At 35.5% G+C, this 26,932-nt stretch overlaps 1 protein-coding gene across 3 annotated transcripts in view; it reads right to left on the bottom strand.

Annotated features, from left to right (window-relative positions):
- Positions 1-3,071: 3,071 nt before the first annotated feature.
- LOC106876968 (uncharacterized) overlaps positions 3,072-26,932 on the bottom strand; it is a 200,886-nt gene continuing 177,025 nt past the window's right edge. Inside the window, exons 5-7 of one of the 3 annotated variants that reach the window (XM_052975918.1) lie at positions 12,863-13,052; positions 10,988-11,303; positions 3,072-3,104 (exon numbers count right to left, since the gene is read on the bottom strand). In XM_052975918.1, coding sequence (XP_052831878.1) covers positions 3,097-3,104; positions 10,988-11,303; positions 12,863-13,052 — 514 coding nt within the window. In that variant the 3' untranslated portion in view covers positions 3,072-3,096. The remainder of the gene's footprint in view (positions 3,105-10,987; positions 11,304-12,862; positions 13,053-26,932) is intronic. The other 2 variants (XM_052975919.1, XM_052975920.1) reach the window with 2 other exon arrangements.

Here is a 26,932-nt window from a genome sequence, read left to right as displayed (position 1 = left end):
ATATATATATATATAGAGAGAGAGAGAGAGAAAGAGACAGACAGACAGACTGACATATAGATATATGTATATATACATACATACATATGCACATGTGTATGTGTTGTGAATGTGAGTGTACAAATGAAAAAAGTAGCATTCTCCACATCAGGTAAGAGTTACATATCTAATAACAGTTTGATTTGATTCCAAGCAACATAAAAATTTGTAAGCTTATAAAATGAACTTAACTCATCAGGCATGTAGAACTGAATGGAGAGGAGTCCAAGAGGACTCCTGGGTATTGGGCTGCTGTTGGTCAGTGCCAGTCACATGGTGTTATAAATTTGGTAGCCACATCAGTTACCTTTCAGGATTCCTAGGAGGGCATGCTAGGACAGGATGTTGGTGGCAACACACTGTCTTGGGAAAGAGGAACAGTTTACAAGCAAGTGCCCATTGATGTATGTATGTGTGTGTGTGTATCTACTTCTGACATGAGATATACACACACACAAAATATATATATATATATATATATATATATATATATATATATATATATATATATATATATATATATATATATGAAAAGAAACTGGACTGTCTACATGGATGAGTTTGTGGTCTGTATTGGTGGTGGTGGGGTGTAAAGTACCTTGCCTTTGTGCATGGGGTAGCCAGGCCTAGGGTAGTATACCTGGGTTATTGGAGGTTGGTAGCTTGAAGTTCACTAGCAGGGTGTGCCTCTGGTGGCAACAATACGATAGTTCATTCTTCCTGCTGATGGATACTGCAGGCTGGTAGAGAATATGTAGTCTTTTTCAGATGCAGAATTCACAATTGTGAGCTCCAGGCAAATAAAGTAGAGCCCCGTCAATGATACTCCACTCAATGTTAAAGGAATCATTCTATTGGTCATGTTTTCCCTATCCTTGCATCTAAAGGAGTGCATATGCAGTGTATACCTTCCCTTGAAACCATTGGCTCTCATGCCCATGTAGTTTCATGTGATGTCATCAGATGGTATGAAGGTAGCTTTATAGCCACAGCCCTTGAGAGGCAGGCTTCTCTCAAAGAGCAGTTGGTAGGATTTCAGCAGTTATAGGTCGGGGTGTATTGAGGGAGGGGGGCGTGTGGATGTAAGTTTGCATCTCTTGTAGTGTACAATGTTAGAAGAAATGTTGTCTAAGCAGGAGTAACTAATCTTAATGGTGTGAGGGTTGAAGAACCTATAATACTTATGGCCTCTAGGGAAATGCTTCTTGATCAGCAACAGGAAGCTCCTAGCTATTTTGGGAGAAACCTCTAGGCTAAATGAGGGCAGGGGTGGTTGAGCAAGATTATTTTTCACTTTCTGGTCCTCTTTGGGCACAGGGGTGGAGATCTTCCATACATAGATTAATTTCTCGGTGAATCCACTCCTCGTTAATGCCTTGTTGTAATGGGGGTGTGGCCCTGTTAAAGATCTCTCTGTCCACTGAAAGTTTAGAGATCCTCGAGTTTCTATAGATATACACAGTTTACTTACTGGTCTTCAGGTCAAGGGTTATGCCCAGGAAGTCAACCTTAGTCAATTTGGTGGTGACTGTTATAGACAGGCCAAATTCTTCCTGAATTTGTCTATGGCATGGCTGTCCATATGGCTTGAGATTGCCAAACCATGGTGGTGGGGGACACTTCCAACACAACTTGACTAGGTTAGTGACCTTGTCACCCAGTAGGAATCATCATAAACCACTTTCTGGCATTCAGAATGAGGTCACTGATATTGCTGAGCTGCTTGCCAAGCTCTAAAACCTTCAGGAGGAGTGATATTGATATTGCAGAGTAGAAATCCACAATGTCAAAATGAGTGAACCTGAAGGCTGCTTTATTCTCAAGGGCACAGAACCAGTCAATTACTGTGATGCTGGAATACCACTGGCTCAACTCCATAACCTTTCTAACATTGGAGTTGATAGTATCAAGAATATGCTTGCTAGCAATGCCTATTTTGTTCTTAGAGGAGTTGATCAGCCTATATTTGAATTTGGAAAAGAAGTTGGGTTTATGATTCTTAAGTGTGGCATGAAGGGGTTGCATGGCAATGTAGTCAATGTGATCCTCCATGCTTAGGAGGATGGCTAGCTCTTTCACTTCAGTGTTTGTATCATTATGGGCAGAGATGTTGGTTTTGGTGATAGTATTTGTGAGAAGTTTTGCACAGTTCTTTGTTTTGTCTACAAGGATGTGTACATTAGTCAATTACTTCATCTTTACCATGAAATTGTTTAAAGAGTTAAGGAATGGATTAGAATGACATAGAGACTACACTTTCTCTACAATGTTCATTACATCAACTTCAAAGCACTCAAGGTCCTTTATCTGGGATTTATTTGGAGGATTTAAAGTTGTATATATATAATGTAGATAACAATTACTTTTTAAGTTTTACCATGATAGGCTTTCCAAACAGTGGAATATGATTTTTATAATAGGTTTTGATATTACAAAATCCAAGAGATAATGCAATACTTATAAGAAAGGAAGAAGTATTGAGGCTTATATATATATATATATATATATATATATATGTATGTATGTATATATATATATAAACAGCAATTAAATTTTGAATGTTTTTCAGATGATGACATCATTCATACATAAACTAACTGGAAAATTAATGATGGAATTCACCTGCATGATAATTTTCCAAATTGTCTCCTAAACTCAACTTTCAATGAGAATTATTAAATAGTATTGTAGTTACATGATTATTACTATTTGAAAGAAGTGATGTCATGTTACTGAAAAAATAAATGTTTAATTTAGCAACAAGTCAGGGCTTTTTTCCAATTAATGATTCTATGCTTTTAATTGTTAAACTTAAAACTACTTAATAATTTAGATGTTTAAGAACACAAAAAGTGTTGTATTCACTTTCACTTATTTCTTCATAGTATTGTCTATAAAGAAGCTTAAAAAGTTTCATTATACCCCTGCAGTTTGGTTACTGAAACAATTCCATTGCATGTATAATGTATATATATAAAATAAAAGAATGGAGATATTGGTTTCACCTTTATTACTTGGTTACAATTGGTTCAATACCAGATGGATTAGATAAATCATTTATCCTGCTGGAATCAATATAAACAATGGTTATATAATATTATGTAATATAAAATGTAAACTGGGTTATGCCATTTCATCATGACCTTACAAAAAGATGCAATACACTTACAAGTAAATTAATGAAAACTTACATCACATTAATTACGGTTCTAATCATCCTTGAATGGCAACCAAGTTTATAATTAAGCATGTCTTGTGTAGAATATCTACACTATCTGCCAACTTAGAAATTTTTTTCAGATAACGCCAATTACTTCAACATAGCTCTAACTAAAGGTATACCAATAAACTCATGTATATTTCCAACAATATAGGTGGTATTCCACCTTAGGATGGTCAGCTGTTTCTCTCTGGGTGTAGACATGTTAATACTAGAATTCATAATAATAACAATAAAAAAATTCAATATGATTGAACTACTATAAAATACAGGGTTAAGTATATTGCAGAATTCTGTATGAAAACCCATTGTGAGAAGAACAGTAGCAGTAATATTAAGAGGCATTTCTATTGTTAAGAGTACTAATGATCCAAATTCTTATAAAATCTTTCTCTGCAGCTGGTGTCTAAATCCTTGTTCTTGTGACTACCTTACATCTAAGAAAATAGGGTTAAACCTACAAACACTAAATCAGGTAATAATTATAATCACAGTATATCATTTACTGGTAATGGAAACACTAATTCTAAATTTCATTTGCTTACTCACAATGAGGTTGAATATTTTGTGGTTAAACCACCTTTTTGTATCTCAGGTGGCCATGGACATCCTTACAGTATTTTTCTCGGTATTGGAGAAGCATTTTTCTCCTTCCAGTAGACATTTTAAGTTATTCAATAGGCAGACTATCAAATCTTCATATTCCACCATACCTATTTCAGCTAATAGTATACAGCTGCTGTTAATAAATTAAGCACTTCTAGAAATTATATAACTCATTCTAGTTATATAAGCAGTTTGCTTGTCTCTAGCTCCTCTATTAATAATGTAACACAATTTAGCATGAACATTACTATTGATTCTGTGCTTCTTTCTGACAATAGTTCTATATACTCAATAAGGTTTACAGCTATATGATACCATGGCATCAAAATTTAAGTTAAGCTGGAGTAACAATGTGCATTATTTTAATAACAGGCACAAATTGCATGAAACTTCATTAGCAAAAATTGTTTGGGGCTTGAAGGACAGAAATATTGATTATTCTATTTTGTGATCAATTATACAGACAACACTTCCATATAAAAAGAGGTGGGAGCAGTTGCAATTTATGTTGCAAAGAGAAACTTGAAATTCTAAGATATAAATCTGGATTAATTAACAAGCATGAGTTGTTAATCTGTTGCCTACATCATATTATTAAAAACTTTTTGAGGATTTCATTTACCTCTCTTGTAAAATGATATTACAAAATTACATGAGCATTTTGATTGTACTTCATTTCTCACTGATACAATCATTCTTCTCTGATTTCTTTCCATAATTATTGTCCTATAATCATTTTATTCTTTATAATGGTCTTAACTACTCACTGGAATTCTATTCATTTATTATCTCATTCCTAACTATCTTATAATTTTCCACTGCAATTTTTTGTTTCCCTATTTTAACCATTTACTGGTTCCTTTTAATGTAATAACATTTTTAATCACTAAAATTTTTATTTTCATATATTATTTTATATTATCACATTATGATATTTGAACTACAATTTGATTTGCAGCTCTACTCTATTTTATGCGAACTTAATCATCCCCATCAATTTTATATTGTTACTTATATTTTCCTATCCTCCATGATCCTCTTGAACTTCCTTCTATCTCCCTTCTTTCTTCCTATTTCCTAAGTCTTGTTTCCTAATCAACTTAGCTCGTTTGATGTTAATCTTGACATACCCATCCCATGTAACTAATGACTTTGCGGATGCCATTGTGTTTACCATCCTCTTTGCTTGGGCAGCCCTCTGCATCATATATACTTTTTCTCTCCTTCGTTATTAGGCCTGGTGCCACAACTGATATATCAAATAGCATACAAAGTTGTTTGTCCTTTGAACAATTTACTCTGTACATTTCTATAAGCATGTCAAAATGATTAATTGCTTGCTATGACACTCTGTTTTTATAAGAGTATTCGTCCTGATGCAAGAGTACTGCATCTTTCATAAGGTCATGATATAAAATGGCAGAACCTGGTTACTTTTAATATCACATGAAATTACACAATCATTGTTTATATTGATTCCAGCACACTAGATCATTTATCTAACCCATTTGGTACAAAAACAAGTGTAACTGAGTAATAAATGCAATACTAATAACTTCATTATTTTATTCATTTCATGGTACGTTCTGTGGTTTATGTAAATTTGGATTTTCCATTTATGCAGATTACTTAGTCTTAATGAATTGCTTTCACTTTCGTACAGTCTCATTAGCCAGGGTTCACATGAGTACTGACTGATGAGATTGTCTGAATTTCACACATGCCCTGCACATAGTGAGTGTGTGTGTGTGTGTGTGTGTGTGTGTGTGTGTGTGTGTGTGTGTGTGTGTGTGTTATTTCTTTACTACCCACAAGGGGCTACACACAGAGGGGACAAACAAGGACAGACAAACGGATTAAGTCGATTATATCGACTCCAGTGCGTAACTGGTACTTATTTAATCGACCCCGAAAGGATGAGAGGCAAAGTCGACCTCGGCGGAATTTGAACTCAGAACGTAGCGGCAGACGAAATACCACTAAGCATTTCACCCAGCGTGCTAACGTTTCTGCCAGCTCGCTGCCTTATGTGTGTGTGTGTACATGCACACATGTATGAATGCGTGTAAGCATGGTTGCAAGGTTAAGAAATTTGCTTTCCAGTGATATGGCTTCTGGTCCAGTCTCATTGTGTGGCACCTCAGGGTATGTGTCTTCTATAGCCCAAAATCAACCAGAGCCTTGTGTGATTCTTTTCAGTTTTCCATGAAAACATGCTCAGCCATGGGAAAATATTACCTTGTTTGGAAATGGTTGTGGGATGGTGAAAGGAAGGGCATCTCATCACTAAAAATCTGCCTCAATGAATTCCATCTGACACATGCAAGCATGGTAAAGGTGATGCTAAACTAATGATGAAATATCAATGAAATATCAAATAAGATCTAGAGTTTCAACAAATATAATGCACATTAGCTTTTTGAAATATAGGACAAACCCATATTTACAGGACAAAAGTAGAGACTTTATTGACAATACAACGCACTGCAAACATTATAGAAACTCTGAATACAACTACTATGATATCAGTAACAGCAAAACACTCCAAAGCAGAGTATGTATTAGATGAATGGAATGAAATTCATTAGGAGAAGAGAGTATACAAAAGAGGAACCAGATGAAGATGTGGAATAGATTACTAAATCAAAGAAAGCAAATTACAAGAAGGAACTTAGAAATAAAAGTCTAGCAGATATAAATGAAAAATGGGAAAACTGTGAGAAAGTTATTTGTTCGTGTAAATTGTGTGTCAGGGATATAAGATCAGAATTAAATGAGGAAACTGAACACAGAACAAACCTCACACTTCAAAAATTTGAAGCACAAATAACTGTACAACAGTTTCCAGTACACAAATTAAAAAAACGTGATGCCACAATGCAGAGAGAAACACCAAATAAACAAATGGAAAGCTACGAGAAAACTATTAGATTTGTGGAAAATTGATGTGCAAAGGGAAGAAACAAAATCAAATGAAATACTAGAATCAAAAAATCTGTAGTTACAGGAATATGAAGCCAATAATGGAAGAGAATTAGTGAGAACTAAAAATAAAACATGAAACAAAATCTTAGAAATACACAACTTGATAACAATGGAAGAAACCGAAACTCCTTCTGTAATAATTTACAAGTCATATAAAGAAAGAATCAAAGGGTGACAACCCATAACCCTCATATGCAATAGTAAGAAGAAAATGAACAGGCATTTGATAATACATGCAAAAATGAACTTGACTAAGATGAAATACTTACAAATAATAACAAAGGAAGAACAGACCAAAATAAGCTGTCAGACCAAGGAAAATGGTATAAATCTACTAAAAAACAAGGCAACATACCAAGGAAGATGGTATAATGAGAATACCAGATACATCAACAATTGGAAACCCTTCTCCCCCCCCCCCAAAAAAAAACAAAAAAAAAGATAGGGTACAAATTACTCACAAAAAGAGAATTTTTTGTAGGGAGCAGGTATTCCAAAAAATAACAAAAGAAAACACAAACAATACAAAGAAATATTGATCCAATAGTGATAAATTTATCTCAATGAAACCTGATGAAAAAGAATGTGACTTAAATTCACACCAACTTCCAAAAGAAGGCTTAAGAAGATCTATCAATCACAGAAACAGGATTTAAATGTCAGATGAACAGGAATAAACACATAGGAACACATAACATGTCTGAAAAGATCAGCAAGCTCAAATTATTCCAGCAAATTATATAAAATCAAAGTCAACCATTTTCAAATGAAGAGCAAAAAAAAAAAAAATAGATTGTCAACTGAAATATTCTTCTATAATCGTTAAAGAAAGGGGAGCCATTGTAATAATGGACAAAACCCATTACAGTGAAATAGTCTTAAAACAACTAAACGATAGACATTTTTACAAAAAATGAAAAATAGCAACCAATGCAGATAAACAAACAATGAACAAAATTAGTAAATGAATGGACAAATTCAAAACAGTTTAACAAGAGAAGTCAAAACAATTTGGCAGTTTTATTAGGTTGGGGATGGCTTTGAGCTTCTCTTAGTTTATGCCCTAGCCAGTTTTCTTGGTGGATATGGTGAACCTCCAAAATTGCTTCATGTTCATTATCAGGTAAGGCAGCCACCACTCACCACAAGATATTTAATTATAATGGCCCATCCACCATCTTCACAATTCATTTGTCCATATATGACAGGATGAAAATGAATTCTTCATTTTTAATTGGGGAATGTTTCCTTGCTTTGAACTCAGACCCAAATCTGTTATCACTTGTTTTAAATTTTTTGTATTGTGTTCTTTTATTCTTCTACTTATTTCAGTCATTTGACTGCAGCCATACTGGAACACCACCTCAAAGGGTTTTAGTCGAACAAATCAACTGCAGGACTTTTTTTAAAAGCCTTGTACTTATTCTATCAGTCTCTTTATGGGAACATAGACACACCAACATCAGCTGTCAAGCAGTGATGGAGGGAGGGAACAAACACAGACATATATATATATATATATATATACACACACAACAGGCTTCTTTCAGTTTCTGTCTACCAAATCCACTCACAAGGCTTTGGTTGGCCCAAGGCTATAGTAGAAGACACTTGGCCAAAGTGCCACACTCTGGGACTGAACCCGGAACCATGTGATTGGAAAGCAAGCTTCTTACCACACAGTCATGCCTGCGCCACTATGAATGTTTATTTTGATAATGACATTGTGGGTAAGGTGTAAGGGGTCAGATCTGACCAGTTTGAACATAAAACAAGCAGAATATTTAGGCCAAATATGGCCAGTTTAAATGCTAAACGGTTAATGTTGATGCAATGGTAAGTCACTATGCACCGATTAGGTTGGTCAATAATATGACTGGCCAGTACTAGGTTTACTCTTCTTTTACTCATTTTGAAGAAGCATTATCCTTCTTTAATCATTTCTCTCAGCAGCTCAAGTCTTATTTTGATCTGAGCTGCATCAGTAAAAGATCCTATTAGTTCAACTATCTGTTATACTTATTGCTGTCTGTGGAATTCATGCTGTTACTGCCTTTGGCAGTGACTGATCTGATGATGGCTGCAGTGGAAATGGCAGTTGTAGTAGTGACAGCTTTGTTAAAACAGACTGTTTCTGAGTTGGTGATTGTCTGCTGCCATAATGAAAGTGGTGGTAGTGATGTTGGTAGAAACAACGCTACTATGATTGTTGAACTTTACATTGACCTAATGGTGGTGAGGGTGGTGGTGTCAATGCTGCTAGGTCTGTTTGCTGTGATGGTGAGAGTGTTTGTCAGTTTGTTGAGTTTGTGTGTGTGTGTGTGTGTGTGTGTGTGTGTGTGTGTGTGTGTGGTATGTTGTTGCTTTTCTTTGTGTGATATACTGTAGTTGCTGCTGCTATTATGGTTACAAGTTGGGTGGGTTTATAATTGGAGTAGCAAGAGGAAGTGGCAGGAAATCCTTTTCATAGTGAATGTTCCAAAAGACAGCCATCCCCTTCTTTCGCAATACTATATTTTTCTGTTTTAAAAAGAATACTTAAATTTGAGGGGTAAAATAAACAAACTTTACCCCAGAAACCAAAAACAAAATGGTTCTGGCTAATTTCTTAAGGTCCTGATAAGTCTGGCAACAAAACAAAACAAATATTTTGTAAATGTAGATTTTTCAAACAGATAAAACAAACAAAAGTAACAAAGTGGTTTGGAGGGCCTATACAAAAACAACAATGACAACAATAATAAAAAAAAAAAATTGCTTTTAATTCAGGCACATAATTTTGAGGAAAGGGGAACAATCAATTACACTAACCCCAATATTAGAATGGTACTTTAGTGGAATTTGAACTCAGAACATAGATTTTGAAATATATGTTATAAATAAAAATTAAGTAACAAGTAAGATATTCAGTGGAGTGGGGAGCACAGTAGATCATGCTGACCCACGCATAAGGCCACAAATATAGGAGATAGGGAGAACAGCTGTTCATCACAATTCCTTCCCCTGTACTTATTTTGGAATCAGGGAATAGTTTATCATAAACCTTGTACTTATCATTTATTAATTTATTGGTGAAAAATAGCATTGTTAGCTACAGGTTTTCAATGGATAAATAAGTTGTTCACTGCATTTTAGGTGATAAGTGACAAGAGTGTAACTAGATACAGAACAAATCTCCCAAAACATTTCATTTATAATGCATGGCGTTTTCAGTTTTTTCAAACATCTCAAAATTGAGAACAATGGATAATGTAGTCCAACATACTCCTAATAAGGTGGGATGGTCATGAATGGAATGCTTTTGAATAACTCATGCTGGGGCACCACCTTGAAGAATTTTAGCCGAATGAATTGACCCCAGTATGTTTTTTTTTTTAAAGTTTGTTACATATTTTATCATTTTCTTTTGCCAAACCACTAAGTCATAGGGACACAATTACACCAACACCAGTTGTCAAGTAGTGGGATGAGGACAAACACAGACACACACATATATATAGGGAGAGAGAAAATACTTTCAGTTTTCATCTACCAAATCCACTCACAAGGCTTTAATCAGCCCAAGGGTATAGTAGGAGACTTCTACCCATGGTACCACACAGTGGGACTGAACTCAGAACAATGTGGTTGAGAAACAAAGCTCTATCGTCAAACACCTACTTTACCATACTTGCATGGGTCAGACCGAATTTGCTGAGGCAGACTTTCTACAGCTAGTTGCTCGTCTTGTCACTAAATCTCACCTGTTTCCAAGCAAGGTAATATTTCTCCCACGGCCAGGCACATTTCTAGCAAAAGACCAGCATTCCTTGTTTGACAATGATGATCATTTACAACCATCATGTGATGCCAAGATAAGGGTAAACAGAAACAAAGACACACATGTACATACATACATACATGTGTGTGTATACACGTACATATATATACACCAAATAAACTAACAATGCTTTGGTCAGCCCAGAACTATCATAAAGACACTTGCACAATGTACCACACAGTGGGATTGAACACAAAACCATATGGCCAGGAAGCAAGCTTCTCAACCACACAGCCATGCTTATCACTATGTGATTGCTCAGAAAAACATACACAAGACTGAGAGACACTGATAATTGTATCAAGGAATGTTCTTACCTTCCTTTGAGTCCTGTTCACTTTTTATCTGCACCATTATCTTATGGATTTTAGCTTGTAGGTGATCTTTAGCAGCCTTGGTACGATTTGGGTCAGGGGTGTGTGATCCATCAAAATCATCCACTGATGCCTCTCCAGATCCACTACCACCACTGATTCCAGAGCTGAGTGTTGCTGATGTTGTAGCTGTGGTTGTGATGGAAGGCGTACAAGTGGTTGCTGCTGTGTTTGTAGTATTAGGGGTGCCATTTTCTTGTTGAATTGCTTGCACCAGTGGGGCCACTGGGTGCTTGCCAAGAGACCCAGTTCCGTCCAGCTATAAGCAAAACAATGACAAGGAATTTTAGCAAAGTTTACCTCTTACTATACAAATACAATAACATAGCAAGGACTAGAAATCAATTCTTACTCATAATTTTTCAAGTATAAATTTGAGTCAACTGAGAGGAGTTCCAACTAAATGACGTCTCCAAGTGGTTTAAATTTACAATTATCCAATATCCCAGTGGCTAAAACGTGTCAGCAAAAGGGGTCCCAGGAGTCATGACCTGGGTGCAACCCAAGCCCTTAAAGTGTAAGAAGGGCCAAAACACTTGCCCGAGAGGGTTTCATCTCTGAAAACCTTCTACTGTTCAGCTCTCTTGAGAGTTTCTTACTACCATACAATAACATAGAAAGGACAAGAAATCTATTCTTGCACATATTTTTCATGTATATATTTCTAAAATACCTATTTTTATGGCTTCACCAGGGAAGGAAAGGTGGCTCACATGACCTTTGTGTTGGGTGGAATAAACATGGGTTGTTGTTGTAGGAAGCAGTACACCAAGATATCAAATTATCCTCACACTGGCCCCTGGTGTGAAAGCTTGTAACAGAATGGAGTCTGTTTAAAGCACCAAAGGGCCATGTGGTAGTGTTAAACAAACAAAAAAAAAAGGGTACAGCTCATCTGATGGGCTTCTTCACAGTTTCCATCTGCCTAATTTCAGTCACAGAGTATTGTGGTGGTCTGAAACTATGACAGAAGACAGTAGTCAAAGCCAATATGGAGTGGGATTGAACCTGGAATCAGGTGATTACAAAGCAAACATTTTTTATCACACAGCTATGCCTATATCCATGGTTTTTGCTTGATATCTTTATACTGCAAATGATGATAAACTACAAACTGACTGCTCATAAATCCATATGCATGAACACAAAATGCCACTGGATGAAGTTTATAAAATTTAAACTTCATTTAACACTTTTGTGATCATATTTCTATTGAAATACACACTGTGTTCTACTTTATTTAGGTGGGGGAAAAATAAAAATAATAATGATAAATTTGGAGAGATTTAGTAAAAATAACTCATTTTGAAGCTAGAGTTCATAACAAATTATCAAACAGATTCTTACATAAAATAATGGTTTCAAATTTTGACAGCAGTTTCATGAGTGGGGGTAAGTCAGTTACATTGGCCCCAGTGCTCAACTGATACTTATTTTATCAACATCAAAAGGATGAAAGGCAAAGTTGACCTTCATGGAAATTCTTACATAAAATAACAATGAAAGATTTTCATTTGAATGTAGAACATTTAAAAATGAGCTGCTTTGCATCTTGGATTCAATTGTAATGGTCCCAGGTGGGTTGGCATAAAAAACAGTTAATTAACAGTGATAACTAACAAAAGGTTTTATGTAAAATCGTAATGAAAGTTTTTAATTTAAATATGAACAGCTTAAACTGAATGGTTTTTGTATTATGGAGACAAAATATAATCCCAAATGAGTTGATTTTATAAAAGTTGAATTTGATGATTGCTTCATGTAATGTTGTAAGACAAACTGTGTGGTGAAGATATAGTAAAACATTGACTGACTCACGTTATCAAGCTCTTCGGCACTATGGGAAAGATACTGGTGAACATCTGTATCTGGTTGAAGTGATGTCACACTTTTTGGTTTGGCCCCGGAACCAACATTTTCTGGAGTGTGTTTTTTAGGCAAGTTTGGACTTTTTGAACTTTTCTTTATATTTTTTAGAGGTGTAATTTTTGTATTTTCTGATTTTTTCCTACAAAGAGAGAGAAAAAGAGAGTTAGAAGAATAAAGAAGCGAGATCAAGGTTTTATTTAACAGTATTAATACATAGTGTCCTTGATAAAAAAGGGTCTGGAATAAAGTGTGGGACATGATTACATCACAGGTAAAGATAAAATGTCAGCAGTGATTTTCCTAGTGTATCCAATTTACATGACAAGTCGCTAAAGCTCACTAAATATTGACAAAATTAGAATTGAGGAAAATGCTGCAAAAAATAAGAAATACAGATTTCTTTTTGTCAAGATTTAAAAAGATTTAGCTTGTAAATCATTAAAATGATATTTCAAATGATTTTCTTAATTTCATTCTGAAAAAAAAAAAACAATGATATACAGAAAGAATAAACTCATCTTCATTGAAAATTCATACAGTAATAATGAAAAATAATTTTGCTTATTAATATATTCATTATTAGAATCGATATTTTTCAAATGTTTAGTTAAATCAATATGTTTCATATATGATTTCTGTTAAATGTTCACCGATTATTACATTTCTATTCATCCTATATATTTCTGGTCAGGAATTAATAGCTTTGTCATGATTAGATGTTCATACAACTTCAATGGAGTTGCAAATACTATGTATCAGGTCATTAAGAATGAAATGTCCGATTTTCTTATGCACCAAGTTTGACAGTCATTAACTCTGTTTTATCCTGACAATTCTTTGTCTTACATCACTTTGAAGAATTACATCACTTTTCGAAATGCAATTCATGGTGTCTGATTATATTGTGAGTCTTCTCTTGTAAATCAATTTTTGTGAACCTATGGATAGTTCAAAGATTTGTGTTGTTTATGAATATGAGTTCCATTGTGGAACCAATGCATCCCAGACAGCTCGAAACATCAATGAGGTGTTTGGTGAAGATGTGGCAAATGAGTGCATGGTACATCGATGGTTTGAGAAGTTCTGGTTTGGTGACTTTACTCTTGAAAATCAGCCCTGTGGTAGACCTGAGACCAAGGTGGATAATGATGAGCTGGAAACTGTAGTGGAAGTGGATACATCTCAATCTACACATGAGTTAGCAGCAAGGTTTGATGTTTTCATTCCAACAGTATTGGACCATCTGAAACAAATCGGCAAGGTAAAGAAGCTGGACAAGTGGGCACCACATGAAATAAACGAGCCTCAGATGACACATCGTCTTGAAACTTGCTGTTCTTTGCTGTCATGGCATAAAAGCGAACCATTTTTGCACCGTATTGTTGTGTGATGAATGGATTCTCTTCAACAATAGCAAGCATTCTGCATGGTGGTTGGATAGAGACAAGGTGCCAAAACAATCCAAAAAAGAATATTCACCAAAAGAAGCTAATGGTGTCTGTTTGGTAGTCCAGCACTGGCGTCATTCACTACAGCTTCATGAGACTTGGTAAGTCAATTACAGTGGATGTATGCATCAACCAGTTAGAGTGAACTTGCAATTAAACAACTAAGATTGATCAATAGAGACAGGCCAATTCTCTTGCAAGACAATGCTCGACCACATGTTTCACAAAGAATGCTACTCAAATTACAGGAACTGAACTTGGAAATACTCTGTCATCCACATATTCACCAGACCTTGCACCAACTGACAATCACATTTTCCAAGCATTAGACAACTTTTTGCAAGGAAATAACTTCAAATTTGAAAATGCAAAAACAGCCTTTTGTGATTTCATCACCTCTTACTCTCCAGAATTCTTCACTGCCGGCATAAGTAAGCTACTGACAAAATAGCAAAATTGTGTTGATAATTTAGGTGTATACTTTGATTAACTGCATTGCTTTTTTGTTGAGATAAAGTAAAATAAACTTTCAGCTGAAAATTGGACATTTCATTCTTAATGGCCTGATATAAGCACAGTAAGAAAAGCCAAGCAACAATACAAACATTGTAAAATATTTCTGTATAGGTGTGCAAGCAGGATTAAAAGTTTTCACTGATATAAGGCTACACAATAACATACAAACTTATCTTACTTTACAGATATCTTTACAATGTCTCTTATGACTCACAAGGTTTATATCTATTTGATACAGATACCAAAACAAACTTAAATTTTAAACAGTTTTGGTTAGAGTGGGTGCCCAGTTTAACATTGTCGTTTTTTTTGGCTCTTGGGTACTTTAACACTTTAGCATTTAAACTGGCTACATCTGGCCAAATATTAGCATGTTTTATGCTAAAACTGACCAGATCCAACTTCCCATGCCAACCCTACTGTGACATTCTCAAAATATACAAACACACCATTGAAATCTTGAAGCTACAAGATAATGCATGACTAACTGAAAACTATGTGAATAAATAAGCAATACATTTGACAGAGTAATCTGAATGCTAAATGGTTAAGTCCAATCTATAACAAACATTCATACAGGGTCTCTGGTCTGGAGATATTTAGATAAGTGCTGCTTGCCACTGTAACAACTCACAAGTCATGGGTTTCCTTTACCTCCCCTACAAGTCCTGAAAGTCCTTCAAAATATGGAAATTGCTCTTTCTCCTCTGACTAAGACATGAAAAAAAAGTTCATAAAAATATTCAATTTAAATATGTCTGCAACCAAGATGCATTTCCCAAACTCTGTGCAAAGTATCTCTGTCCCCACCATTAGCATTAGTAGGCCCTTGATTTTGTGTTGTGTTTCTTTGCCAATAACATCAGAATATATTGGCTTTCTGATTTGATAAAATGCCAGAATGTTCTTTTTGCAAAATTCCCTTTTTAATAGTAATCATTTATACAATCTTTTTAAGAGGAGAAATAAAATAAAATAAAAACGTTCAAAAATGTTCTTAATACAAAGAACATCATTAGGCTCACTAACTATTTATACAATGTTTCTCAGGACAAAATTTCTCATACACTAATCTAGTTCACTCATTGTCTACTGACAGTGCTGCACTTTATCCTTAGGCAAGATACTTTAATCTGCTATCTTCAGTCAATGAAGTTAGAAACAATTACTATTATCACTTAAATTTATTATTTATTTGTATTTGTTCATGTAAAAAAGTGTTTTAAAGAGTAGGATTTCAAATATTGTTGTTTATCTCCAGGTCAGCTCTGATTAAGTAGGCCTACATAATAAATGACATTCTAGCCATGACCATCTTGTCTTTTAAATCAAAGCTAAAATCATAATCAATTATAGGTACAGGTGTGGCTGTGTGGCAAGATGTTTGCTTCCCAACCACATGGTTCTGGGTTCAGTCCCAATGTGCAATGACTTGGACAAGTATCTACTTTTATACCCTTGAGCTGATCAAAGCTAAGTGAGTAAATTTGGTAGGTGGAAACTGAAAGAAGCTCATTGTAAATGTGTATGTGTGTGTGTGTGTGTTTGTTCCTTGTCACCACTTGACACCCCGTGTTGGTGTGTTTACAGCTCCATAACTTAGCAGTTCAGCAAAAAATACAATAAGTTCCAAGCTTTAAAAAAAATAAGTACTGGTGTCAATTCATTTGACTAAAATATGTATATATATCTGCATGTATATGTATGTATATATATATATGTATATATATCTGTAAGTATATGTATGTATATATATATATATATATATATATGTATGGGAAATTCTGTCTGTGGGCGTGTTTGTTTGCAGAGTTGTTAGCTAACTCCTCCTCCATTGTTTTATCAATTTTGATGAAACTTCACAGGATTGCAAGATGTGTTTAATATTTTGCAAAATATTTTGTTCAATAGACATTTGAAATGTTTGTACCAGAAAATGTGATAGTGGAAGTTACTAACCAAAGAACAGATATGTCAACAACCTAGACACAACAGCAAAAAAGAAATACATGCAATGTATCATAAGTCAAAACAACTTTACCAAGTGTCCAGAAACAAAATGTTGAAGGTTAGCAAGATATCTAGCCTCAAGCAATTGTAGAAATTAGCTTTGTTTAGTAAACAGTTAAATGCTGACTTCAACCTTCAAAAACCTACAGATAATGTTTATCAATACACATTATTCAAGGTGGATGTCGTTTATGTTACCTGTTCTGATCAACATTCGTTCAAGATGGAGTCCTCAGCACTAGTGCAGTGAATGTTTAAGAATAATAAAAATAATTAATAACTGTCAGTAATTCTTGGTGAGGATGCAATGATGTTTTTGAAGTTAATGTTAGTTTGACTTCATTATTACAACTATATATATATAAGGAGCCTGTGGTAGAGGTAGACCCAGGAAGACATGGGACAAGGCTGTGAAGCATGATCTTCAATCTTTGGGCCTCATGAAGTCAGTGACTAGTGACTGAAACCTTTGAGAAGATCTGTCATGCCAAGTGAAATCGTAGTCTTGGTTGATGCTAGTGTCAAGCAACTGGCACCCTTTCAAGCGTTGGTTTCACAGAAGCAAGGTGGTCAATACCAGTGGCTTGTGAACAGCATCTTTTGAGTGTTAGGACTCACAGAAGCAATGACAAATGACCGAGACCTTTGATATTATGCCATGCTTGAGTAGAAGACCCATCAAGCCAAGTGAAATCATAGTCGTGGCAGATGTCACACAAATGGTACCTGTGCCAGCGGCATGTAAAAGCACCCATTACACTCTTTAAGTGGCTGGTGTTAAGAAGGGCATCTAGCCATAGAAATCATGCCAAATGAGACTAGAGTTTGGCACAGCCTTCCAGCTTGCCATCCCTGGTCAAACCATCCAACCCATGCCAGCATGGACAACGTATGTTAAATGATGATGATGATGATGAATACTATTGATGATAATAATAATAATGGATGTAAAGTCTTAGGACCAGTGGAGTATAAACCAAGACATGACAGAGTTGGCCAATATTTACATTGCTTAATATGCCGGCATTGTAAAATCAAAACTGCTGACAAGTGGTATAATCACCACCCTGAGACTTTAACTGAGAGAGAAAATGTAACAATTCTTTGGGACTTTCCAATACATACAGACTGAACCATTAGAGCTGATAAATTGGATATTCATGTGAAATACCAAAACAATAAAGTTTGTTTGTTGATCGACATGGGTATTCTTTGCAATCATAATATCTCGGCAAAAGAATTTGACAAGGTCAGAAAATATAAAGTTTTGCTCATTGAAATTGAAAAAATGTGGCATCACAATGCAGTTACAATACCAGTGATTGTAGGCACACTAGGAATGATAAAAAAAAAGAAACTGACAATTATTTGAGAATGATCCCTGGAAGGAGTGCAAGAGATTGTTTTAACTCGTATGTCACATGTAAGGAGAAGAGAATTGTCAATGTGAGAACGATTTCCACCCATGCATTTATTCTTCCTTTTATTGTTTTACTTGTTTCAGTCATTTGACTGTGGCCATGCTGGAGTACCGCCTTTAGTCAAACAAATCAACCCCAGGACTTATTCTTTGGAAGCCTAGTACTTATTCTATCGGTCTCTTTTGCCGAACCGCTAAGTTACGGGGACGTAAACACACCACCATCGGTTGTCAAACAATGGTGGGGGAACAAACACAGACACACAAACACACATACATATATATATATATGCATATATACGATGGGCTTCTTTCAGTTTCCGTCTACCAAATCCACCCACAAGGCTTTGGTTAGCCCGAGGCTATTGTAGAAGACACTTGCCCAAGGTACCACGCAGTGGGACTGAACCTGGAACCATGTGGTTGGTAAGCAAGCTACTTACCACACAGCCACTCCAGTATTTTAATTTTTTTTTACACATAACTTCATTTCATTTTGAGAAAGAACTATGTGGTGTGTTTAGTTTAATGGCTTAACAATGTATACACTGAGTTTCTTTGTCCAAAGAGTCAGAAAGGTACTCAGCAAGAAATGGAAACAAAATGGAAAGGAGAAAAACTCATAATAATAATAATAATAATAATAATAAGAGCACTCAGAGAGCACAAACCTCCGTCCAAGGCAATACCAACGTCCTCTCAACAATTAGCCGGAGATGATTTTTAAAATGAAAATATCTAAAATAAACTCGACTGCTCTCACAAACAAGAATACTAAAAATGAACCTGACTGCTCTCAAAAATTAAGTAAAAAAAACGGGAAAATAATCCAGAATCCTTGTCCGGTAACTGATCAATCCCAATGGTAGTCATGGAATGTGTATCGTCTGCAGTGGGAACAGGAACAGTTTTTTCTATGAAGGCCTTTTTCAGTCTATCCACTGATATAGTGTCTTTACTTCCACTAAGGTCTATACTGATAAATTTATCTGTGTATGAAAGAAAACAGAAAGGACCTGCATACGGTGCTCTTAATAGAGGTTTAACAACATTGTTGTGCACAAAACTAGAAATGCAATTGCCAAGTAGGTAAGAGATGTTAAACAAGAGCGATATATTCAAAATTGGTAAAACTAAAAATTGTCAAGGATAATTTAAATTTATTATTGTTACTGAATATGTCAGTGTTATTTAATTTCCGAACAGTTTTGCTGTTGTTTGTTTATGAAGTTTGATTCATCAGTTTCTACTAAGATAGAGACAAGAGTAAAATTAATAATAGAGAAACGAAAATAAAACTTTGTAAACAGCAACGCCACCATATCTTACGTGGAAACCATGAGTGTGCTTTCAAAGGAGATAATCAGAGAAAGCCTCTAAAGTCAACGTAAGATCATAATACTTCATGTAAAGTAAATATAACAAATAATCCAGAATTCTTGTTCAGTACCAAATCAATCCCCAAATCTAATCAGTTCATGCCAGTCCCTAAAAGTTTCATCCAAATCCATCCAGCAGTTTTTGAGATATCTAGTCCACAGACAAACAAACATGACTGAAAACAATACCTCCACCTTCATTAAGGCAGAGGTAATTATAATAATAATAATAATAATAATAATAATAATGATAATAATAATAATAATAATGATAATAATGACCATCAGATTACACATCAAAAACCTGACATTGTAATGGTGAACAGAAAAGAAAAAATATGCCTGATAATTGACATAGCATGTCCAGGTGACAACATGAGCAAAGAGATAGAAGAAGAAAGACTGAACAACTATGATGAATTGCAAGTGGGAAATACACAGGTTGTAGGTAATGAAGGGAGTGGTCATGGTAGCAATAGTGACTGGTGAGCTTGGAAGTATCAGCACTCCATTACCAACGTGGCTCAAAAAAAATTGGTACAAATGTTAAGAGAGAACATCAACAAAAATCCTCGTTGTTTGGAAATGCAAGAGTTCTCAGCAGGGTTCTTGAGGCATGATTAGTAAACAAATGTCATCTTAGTCTACTGGTCATAGACAGCTGACATTTTCCACCATAGCCAGCAAAGGAAGCTGAGAGTTTTCATGAAAATAATAATTATAATCATCTGAAGAAAAGCAGAATCTTTTCTGACATATACAAGGCCTAACAATTACCCTGCAACGCTGACAATGGCACATACCAAACAACCTGTACAAACAAAATCAAACAGGAAAAACTAACAAACATAGCTACGATAAAAAAACAGCATTATCACAAAATTGTAAAGGAAAGATATCATTATTCACTGTTTGCATTGCAGATGTTGAGTTTACAGAATCAAAGTACACACAGTTAAAGTTACTTGTGTTGCCATGGCTTTTTTTGTGATAACTACAAGATGCTCCCAAAATGATAACTACAAATAAATAATTTACCTATAAATAATTGCAGTATGATAGAATTGGCAATGGACAATTGATATATTTCAAATCTGGAATAAATATGGTGCACAAACGGCTCTTTATTTGTGATGGGAATAGCATTTGTCAGTGAGCCAGATAACAGGTACATGAATAACTAGACAGCAAACTAGCAGCAATTTGTTGATAAACACATGGTAATTGAAACTAGCAGAAATGAAATACAATTTGGGTTGTTGAAATAGGAGTGCAATGAAGTATGACTGTACAAATTCTTAACATCTAACTGAAAGAATGGATAAAAGAGAAGTTTTCTCAGTCAATTCATTCACTTATTTTTAGGCCTACAATTTTAATCCAGATAGTAATCTAAATTTCTTCATCTGTACATCTACCTTACTCAAATACTGCATATTTCCTCTAATAATTGGTGTACTTACTTCTATAATGGAAAGTGTGTGTGTGTGTGTGTGTGTGTGTGTGTGTGTGTGTGTGTGTGTGTGTGTGTGTGTGTGTGTGTGTGTGTGTGTGTGTGTGTGTGTGTGTGTGTGTGTGTGTGAATGCATGCATGTGCGCACACACAAGTGTATTCATATTTAAGGCAGCAGGGATTATGTTTCAGAAATGTAATCCCTGTTTACCCCACAACACAAATAAGCATATACCAAAACCTTATATTCTTCAAAGGCCAGCAGACAAGCTTGCAGTGATTATGTTCTTGTTTTGTATCACAAAATAAACAAGAAACTGTACGTACACATACACACACACCATCATCAAATCAACAAGAAAGTTGCCTGGATTCCAATATTTATCCCAAAAAACTTACATAGTCATCAGGTAAAAAAGTAGGTTTACTCTTTAGATTCAGATTACTCTGTCATATGTAACGATTATTTCGTTCCTATCATTTTGAATTAATCAGGCATTGTGTCATAGCTTTGAGATTTCAATGATGTGATTGTATATTTTAAAAATGACATTGCATGGTATGTGCAAGAGGCAGGATCTGGTTGATTTGAACATAAAACAGAATATTTTGGCCTTCTATGGCCAGTTTAGATGTTCATGGGTTAATGGAAAATACCATTCCTTAACGCTTCATGTGATCTCTATGAACAAAGCCATTAATTTTGGGCAAAGGAAAAGAGAAAGAACTGATTATATTGACCCTTAGGGGTCCTGTTATCATTGGGTGTAGCAATGCTTATCAATCGAATGTAACATAATATCTACTAATATGATATACACACACCAGTACAACAGAGGCTAGTTTGTGTTTAAAACACCACTCATGAAATGAGGAATGACTGAGATACCAAAGTTATGTAGTTAGTGATGGAAGGAAAATTATAGACATCATTGATGACTTACAATATGATAATTGCAGTGATTTTACAAGCATTTATCTTATTTTATATAGCAATTTGTGGTAAATAGTATCATTGGTAACAGTTTTATAATAGGCCACTCACTATCTTTATCATTTATCTTTTACTCGCTTCAGTCATTAGACAGTGGCCATGCTGGGGCACTGCCTTGAAGAAGTTTTTGTTGAATGAATTAACCCTGGTACTTTTTTTTTTTTAAGCCTGGTACTTATTCTACAAGTCTCTTTTGCCAAACTGCTAAGTTACAAGGATGTAAACACGCCAACACCAGTTGTCTAATGGTGGTGGGAGACAAACACACACACACACACACACACACACACACACACACACACACACACACACACACACACACAATGGGCTTCTTTCAGTTTCCATCTACCAAATCCACTCACAAAGCTTTGGTTAGCCAAAGGGTATAGCAGAAGACACAAACTCAAAGTACCACACAGTGGGACTGAACCCAGAACGATGTGGTTGGGAAACAAGCTTCCCCACAGTCATACCTGTGCCTATAATTCACATCTATTCCATAAATGTTAATTTAGCTGTTAGAAAATTTATGTTGTTTAGTTGTTTAGAAAATTTATGAATAACATAATATTTACTGATGGGGATCTGTTGGCACTCCGTCGCTTACGATGACGAGGGTTCTGATTGATCCGATCAACGGAACAGCCTGCTCGTGAAATTAAAGTGCAAGTGGCTGAGCACTCCACAGACAGTCTACCCTTAACGTAGTTCTCGGGGATATTCAGCGTGACACAGTGTGACAAGGCTGACCCTTTGAATTACAGGTACAACAGAAATAGGAAGTAAGAGTGAGTGAAAGTTGTGGTGAAAGAGTACAGCAGGGTTCGCCACCATCCCCTGCTGGAGCCTCGTGGAGCTTTTAGGTGTTTTCACTCAATAAACACTCACTATGCCCGGTCTGGGAATCGAAACCGCGATCCTATGACTGCGAGTCTGCTGTCCTAACCACTGGGCCATTGCGCCCCCACACTGATGGGGATAGGGAAGGACTAAATATTATAAGCAAAGCTTAATTCATTATAAAATTTGTTTTGACAAGAACTGGGTCTCTCCTTACAGCCTAGTCATCTAGCCAAATATGCTGTGAGGTAAAATTTAAAGAATGAGTCAAAATGAAATATATAACAATTTCATTTCTGATTTATCATATCAGGCTAACAACATTTAAAATGAAAAGATATGAAAATATCTAAGCATTAGTATTTGAAAACTCTGGAGACTAAAGGTATTGTTGTTTATCAGAAAGCTCAATACTTATCAGGTAAGTCCAGCTATACTCGATTGTGTAGTAGAATTTGTAAGGAAAAACGATGTAACAAAATGGTGTGAAGGAGGTGGGGACATGTAATGATTTTTTTTTTTAATAATGGCATAGTTATATATATACAGGGTGGGCTAAAAGTTACACACAATACAAGTTCAATATACTCCAGAATTGTCAAAGGTATGTTTCAATTTTTCTAAAATTGAATCAAGTAAATAAAATGATGAATACACCACAGAAAACGAGAAAGTAACCATACTCTGGGATATGCCAATACACACAGAGAGAGAAATTAAGGCCAATAGACCAGATATAGTTGTCAAAGATCATGAAGGAAAAAAATGCTTTCTAATTGATGTATCAATACCAGCAGATGACAACATTTCCCTAAAAGAAATGGAGAAACTTTCAAAATACAAAGACCTGGAAATAGAGGTAACTCGAATGTGGAATCTAAAAACAGAAACAATTCCTATCATAGTAGGTGCCTTAGGTATAATAAAAAAATATTCAGACAAATGCATAACAAAAACACCAGGACTTACAAATATATATAACATACAGAAAATTGCACTACTGGGCACTGCACACATCCTACGCAAAACACTTTCAATACAGTGACCATAAGCGTATCACAGCAAACCACAGCACATACCCAAGGCACACAGAGCTGCGCTTGGTAGTGAAGTGAAAGCACGTTATAAAAATAAAACTACTGAACAATAATAATAATAATAATAATAACAACCCATGCCAGCATGGAATGCGGACGTTAAATGATGAGGATGATAATGATGATTACAGGCACAAGGCCTGAAATTTGGTGGGAGGGGACTAATTGATTACATTGACTCCAGTGTTTCACTGGTACTTGATTTTTTGACCCCAAAAGTATGAATAGTAATAACAACATTAATATCAAATGTTTTGATGTGTAACTTTTGGCTCACCCTAAATGTGTGTGTGTGTGTGTGTGTGTGTGTGATATGAAAGGAGAGATGAGGAGTGAAGGCACCCCTAGCAGAATTTAAACTAAAATAACAGAAGTTAAATATATGGCATTTTAGCCTAATAGTTAACCATTTACTGCTGAATGTAACTTCAAAATCAATGACACACTTCACTGCAATGAACAAGTTATATTTCAGTTTTAAAAGATTTGTGTAGGCATTATTTATCATGAAACTAACCACATAACCCAACAAGTTAGACTATAACACTGTTTGATCCTTTTGAAACAGCAGTCAAATCTCTGTCAAATCTCACTCTACCATCTAAAAGAGAAAGGACACATTGAACAAGATAATAATAATAATAAAAACAAACTGAATGATCAAAGCTAGAATTCATTTGATTATAGCAGGTCTGCATGATCAGGGTTTCCCTGGGGCTTAATAACAAAGAATAATGAGAAATGAGCCCCTTCAGTCATAAATGACCATGGGATTACACCTAGAAAGTTTCCCTCCAAGGCACAAGTCTGGGCAAAGTTGTTTATAGAAGACCAGCAGTTGCCCATGTATAACAGCTTCCCCTCTCTATGCCACCAATGTCCAAGGGAAAGGCAAAGGGGCCGATACAGCTTGGCACCAGTGATGTCGCAACTCATTTCTGCAACTGAGTGAACTGGAGCAACATGAAGTAAAGGTTCTTGCTCAAGAACACAACACACAGCCTGGTCTGGGAATCAAACTCACTACCTTGTGATTGTAAGCCCAACGCTCTAACCACAGAGCGATGCACCTTCACAATAGCAACAAAACAGGCCATGTAAAATTGGTACCATGTGGATGTTCTCTGGAACACTAGAGTTAGGCAATAAGAGCAAAAAGAAAAGACAAGGGAAGAAAAGGTAACTACAGAAAGTGACCAACACTAATGAGGGTTGATTTGTAGCTTCAATACAGTGACTGTAAAACCAATTGAATGGAACTATTAGAGCCCTGTTATTATTTAGTTCCAAGTCTTGGTTCAGTAAGACTATCATCAAAGGCATTCCAGTCATGGCTAACCCATCTTCTTCTGAAGCATAGTGCATTTAGGATCACAATACCCAAAGTGACCTTCTTTCTTAAGACTGTAGAGTGTGATTGGAAGGAGATTTGGCTGCTATTTCTTGCAAGTGGAACAACCACATACAGGTTCCTTCAATGACTAATTAAAAATTACAATAATGTTAATTTTAAACCTGCTTAGAAAATACTCTTGCTGCTTTTGTTGTTGTCATCATTTCACCCCAATCCAAAGTGAACATCCCTTCCATTTGTTAAACTGTAATTACATCATTCAATGTGGCTTTTGTTCTTGAAAGACAGGAGTGTGTGATTTGAAGAAATTTGGCTGTTATTTCTAGTAGATTGATCATCCACATAGAAACTTCCCCCTTGGCTTCCTGAAAATTACAGTAACCCTATATAAAATGTGATATAAAGTTGCCTAAATCCTGAGGAATTTTCAAAAGTTGGTGTTTGGCTTTTCTTTTGATAGCTGTAAGCAAATAACAGATGCAATGTTTCCTTTGATAACATGCTGCACTGGGGGGTCAATAACATTCTCTGATCATCTGGTATTTATTCCTAATTCCGTTAAGCTAGTTTAACTGGGTCATGTAGAATTAACCCTTAGCATTTAAACCAGCCATAAATGGCCCAAATATTCTACTTGTTTTATGTTCAAACTGGCTAGAGTTGGCTCCTTGCACCTACCCTGCAATGTCATTCTAAAAATATACAATCATCTCACTGAAATCTCAAAGCTACAAGATAGCTGTATGATAAATTCAAAACAATGTGAATAAATAAGTTATGAAGTCAGGTTTTCTCGGACCCCGTATTACCAATTTCCATCACAAAGTAGAAATGAGCCTCACAGGGAGGAATGACTGCTGCAGTGAATGTCACTGGTCATTCTTCATGGCAACGCCATCATGGCTGTTACTGCAGGGCACAGCTGAGCACACCATTTCCTCTGGGATAGGTGGCTTAATCACGGTAGTTACCACTGGGCACAGCCGAGCACACCATTTCCTCTAGGATATGTGGCCCAATCATGTTTTTACCATGGGGTGCAACTGAGCACACGATTTCCTCTGGGATAGGGGACACATTACCCTCTCCCCGCCAATCTTCTGCTGCTTTACAACCACTCCCATCTTTTCCTTTTCTTTTTTCTTTCCTTTCTTATCTCTCTTGTTTCTTAGTATTTAAATGTGCAAATAAAATAAAGATTTTTTTTTTCTTTTAATGAGTATTACATTTGACAAAATAATCCGAATGCCAATGGGTTAAGCCTTATTATACTGATACATGACAAAATGCCTACCATGAAATTTAAACTCAATAATTTTGAATCTGATACCATTGTCCAATATCATATGCATTATGCAAAGTCATTTTTACTAATCTCCCTACCAAAAAAAAAAAAGAAAAAACAAAAACAAACAAAACAAAATTACATAAAGATTTTAGTGTGTATCCTTATACAAGTACAAACACTAAAATGTTTAGAGAAAGTAAAAAAATCTTTGTGTATATAT

Source organism: Octopus bimaculoides, chromosome 23 (assembly GCF_001194135.2).
Source record: "Octopus bimaculoides isolate UCB-OBI-ISO-001 chromosome 23, ASM119413v2, whole genome shotgun sequence".
Lineage (NCBI taxonomy): Eukaryota > Metazoa > Mollusca > Cephalopoda > Octopoda > Octopodidae > Octopus > Octopus bimaculoides.
The sequence above is the reverse complement of the archived record's forward strand: the minus strand, read 5'-3'. Positions and strand labels throughout refer to the sequence as shown.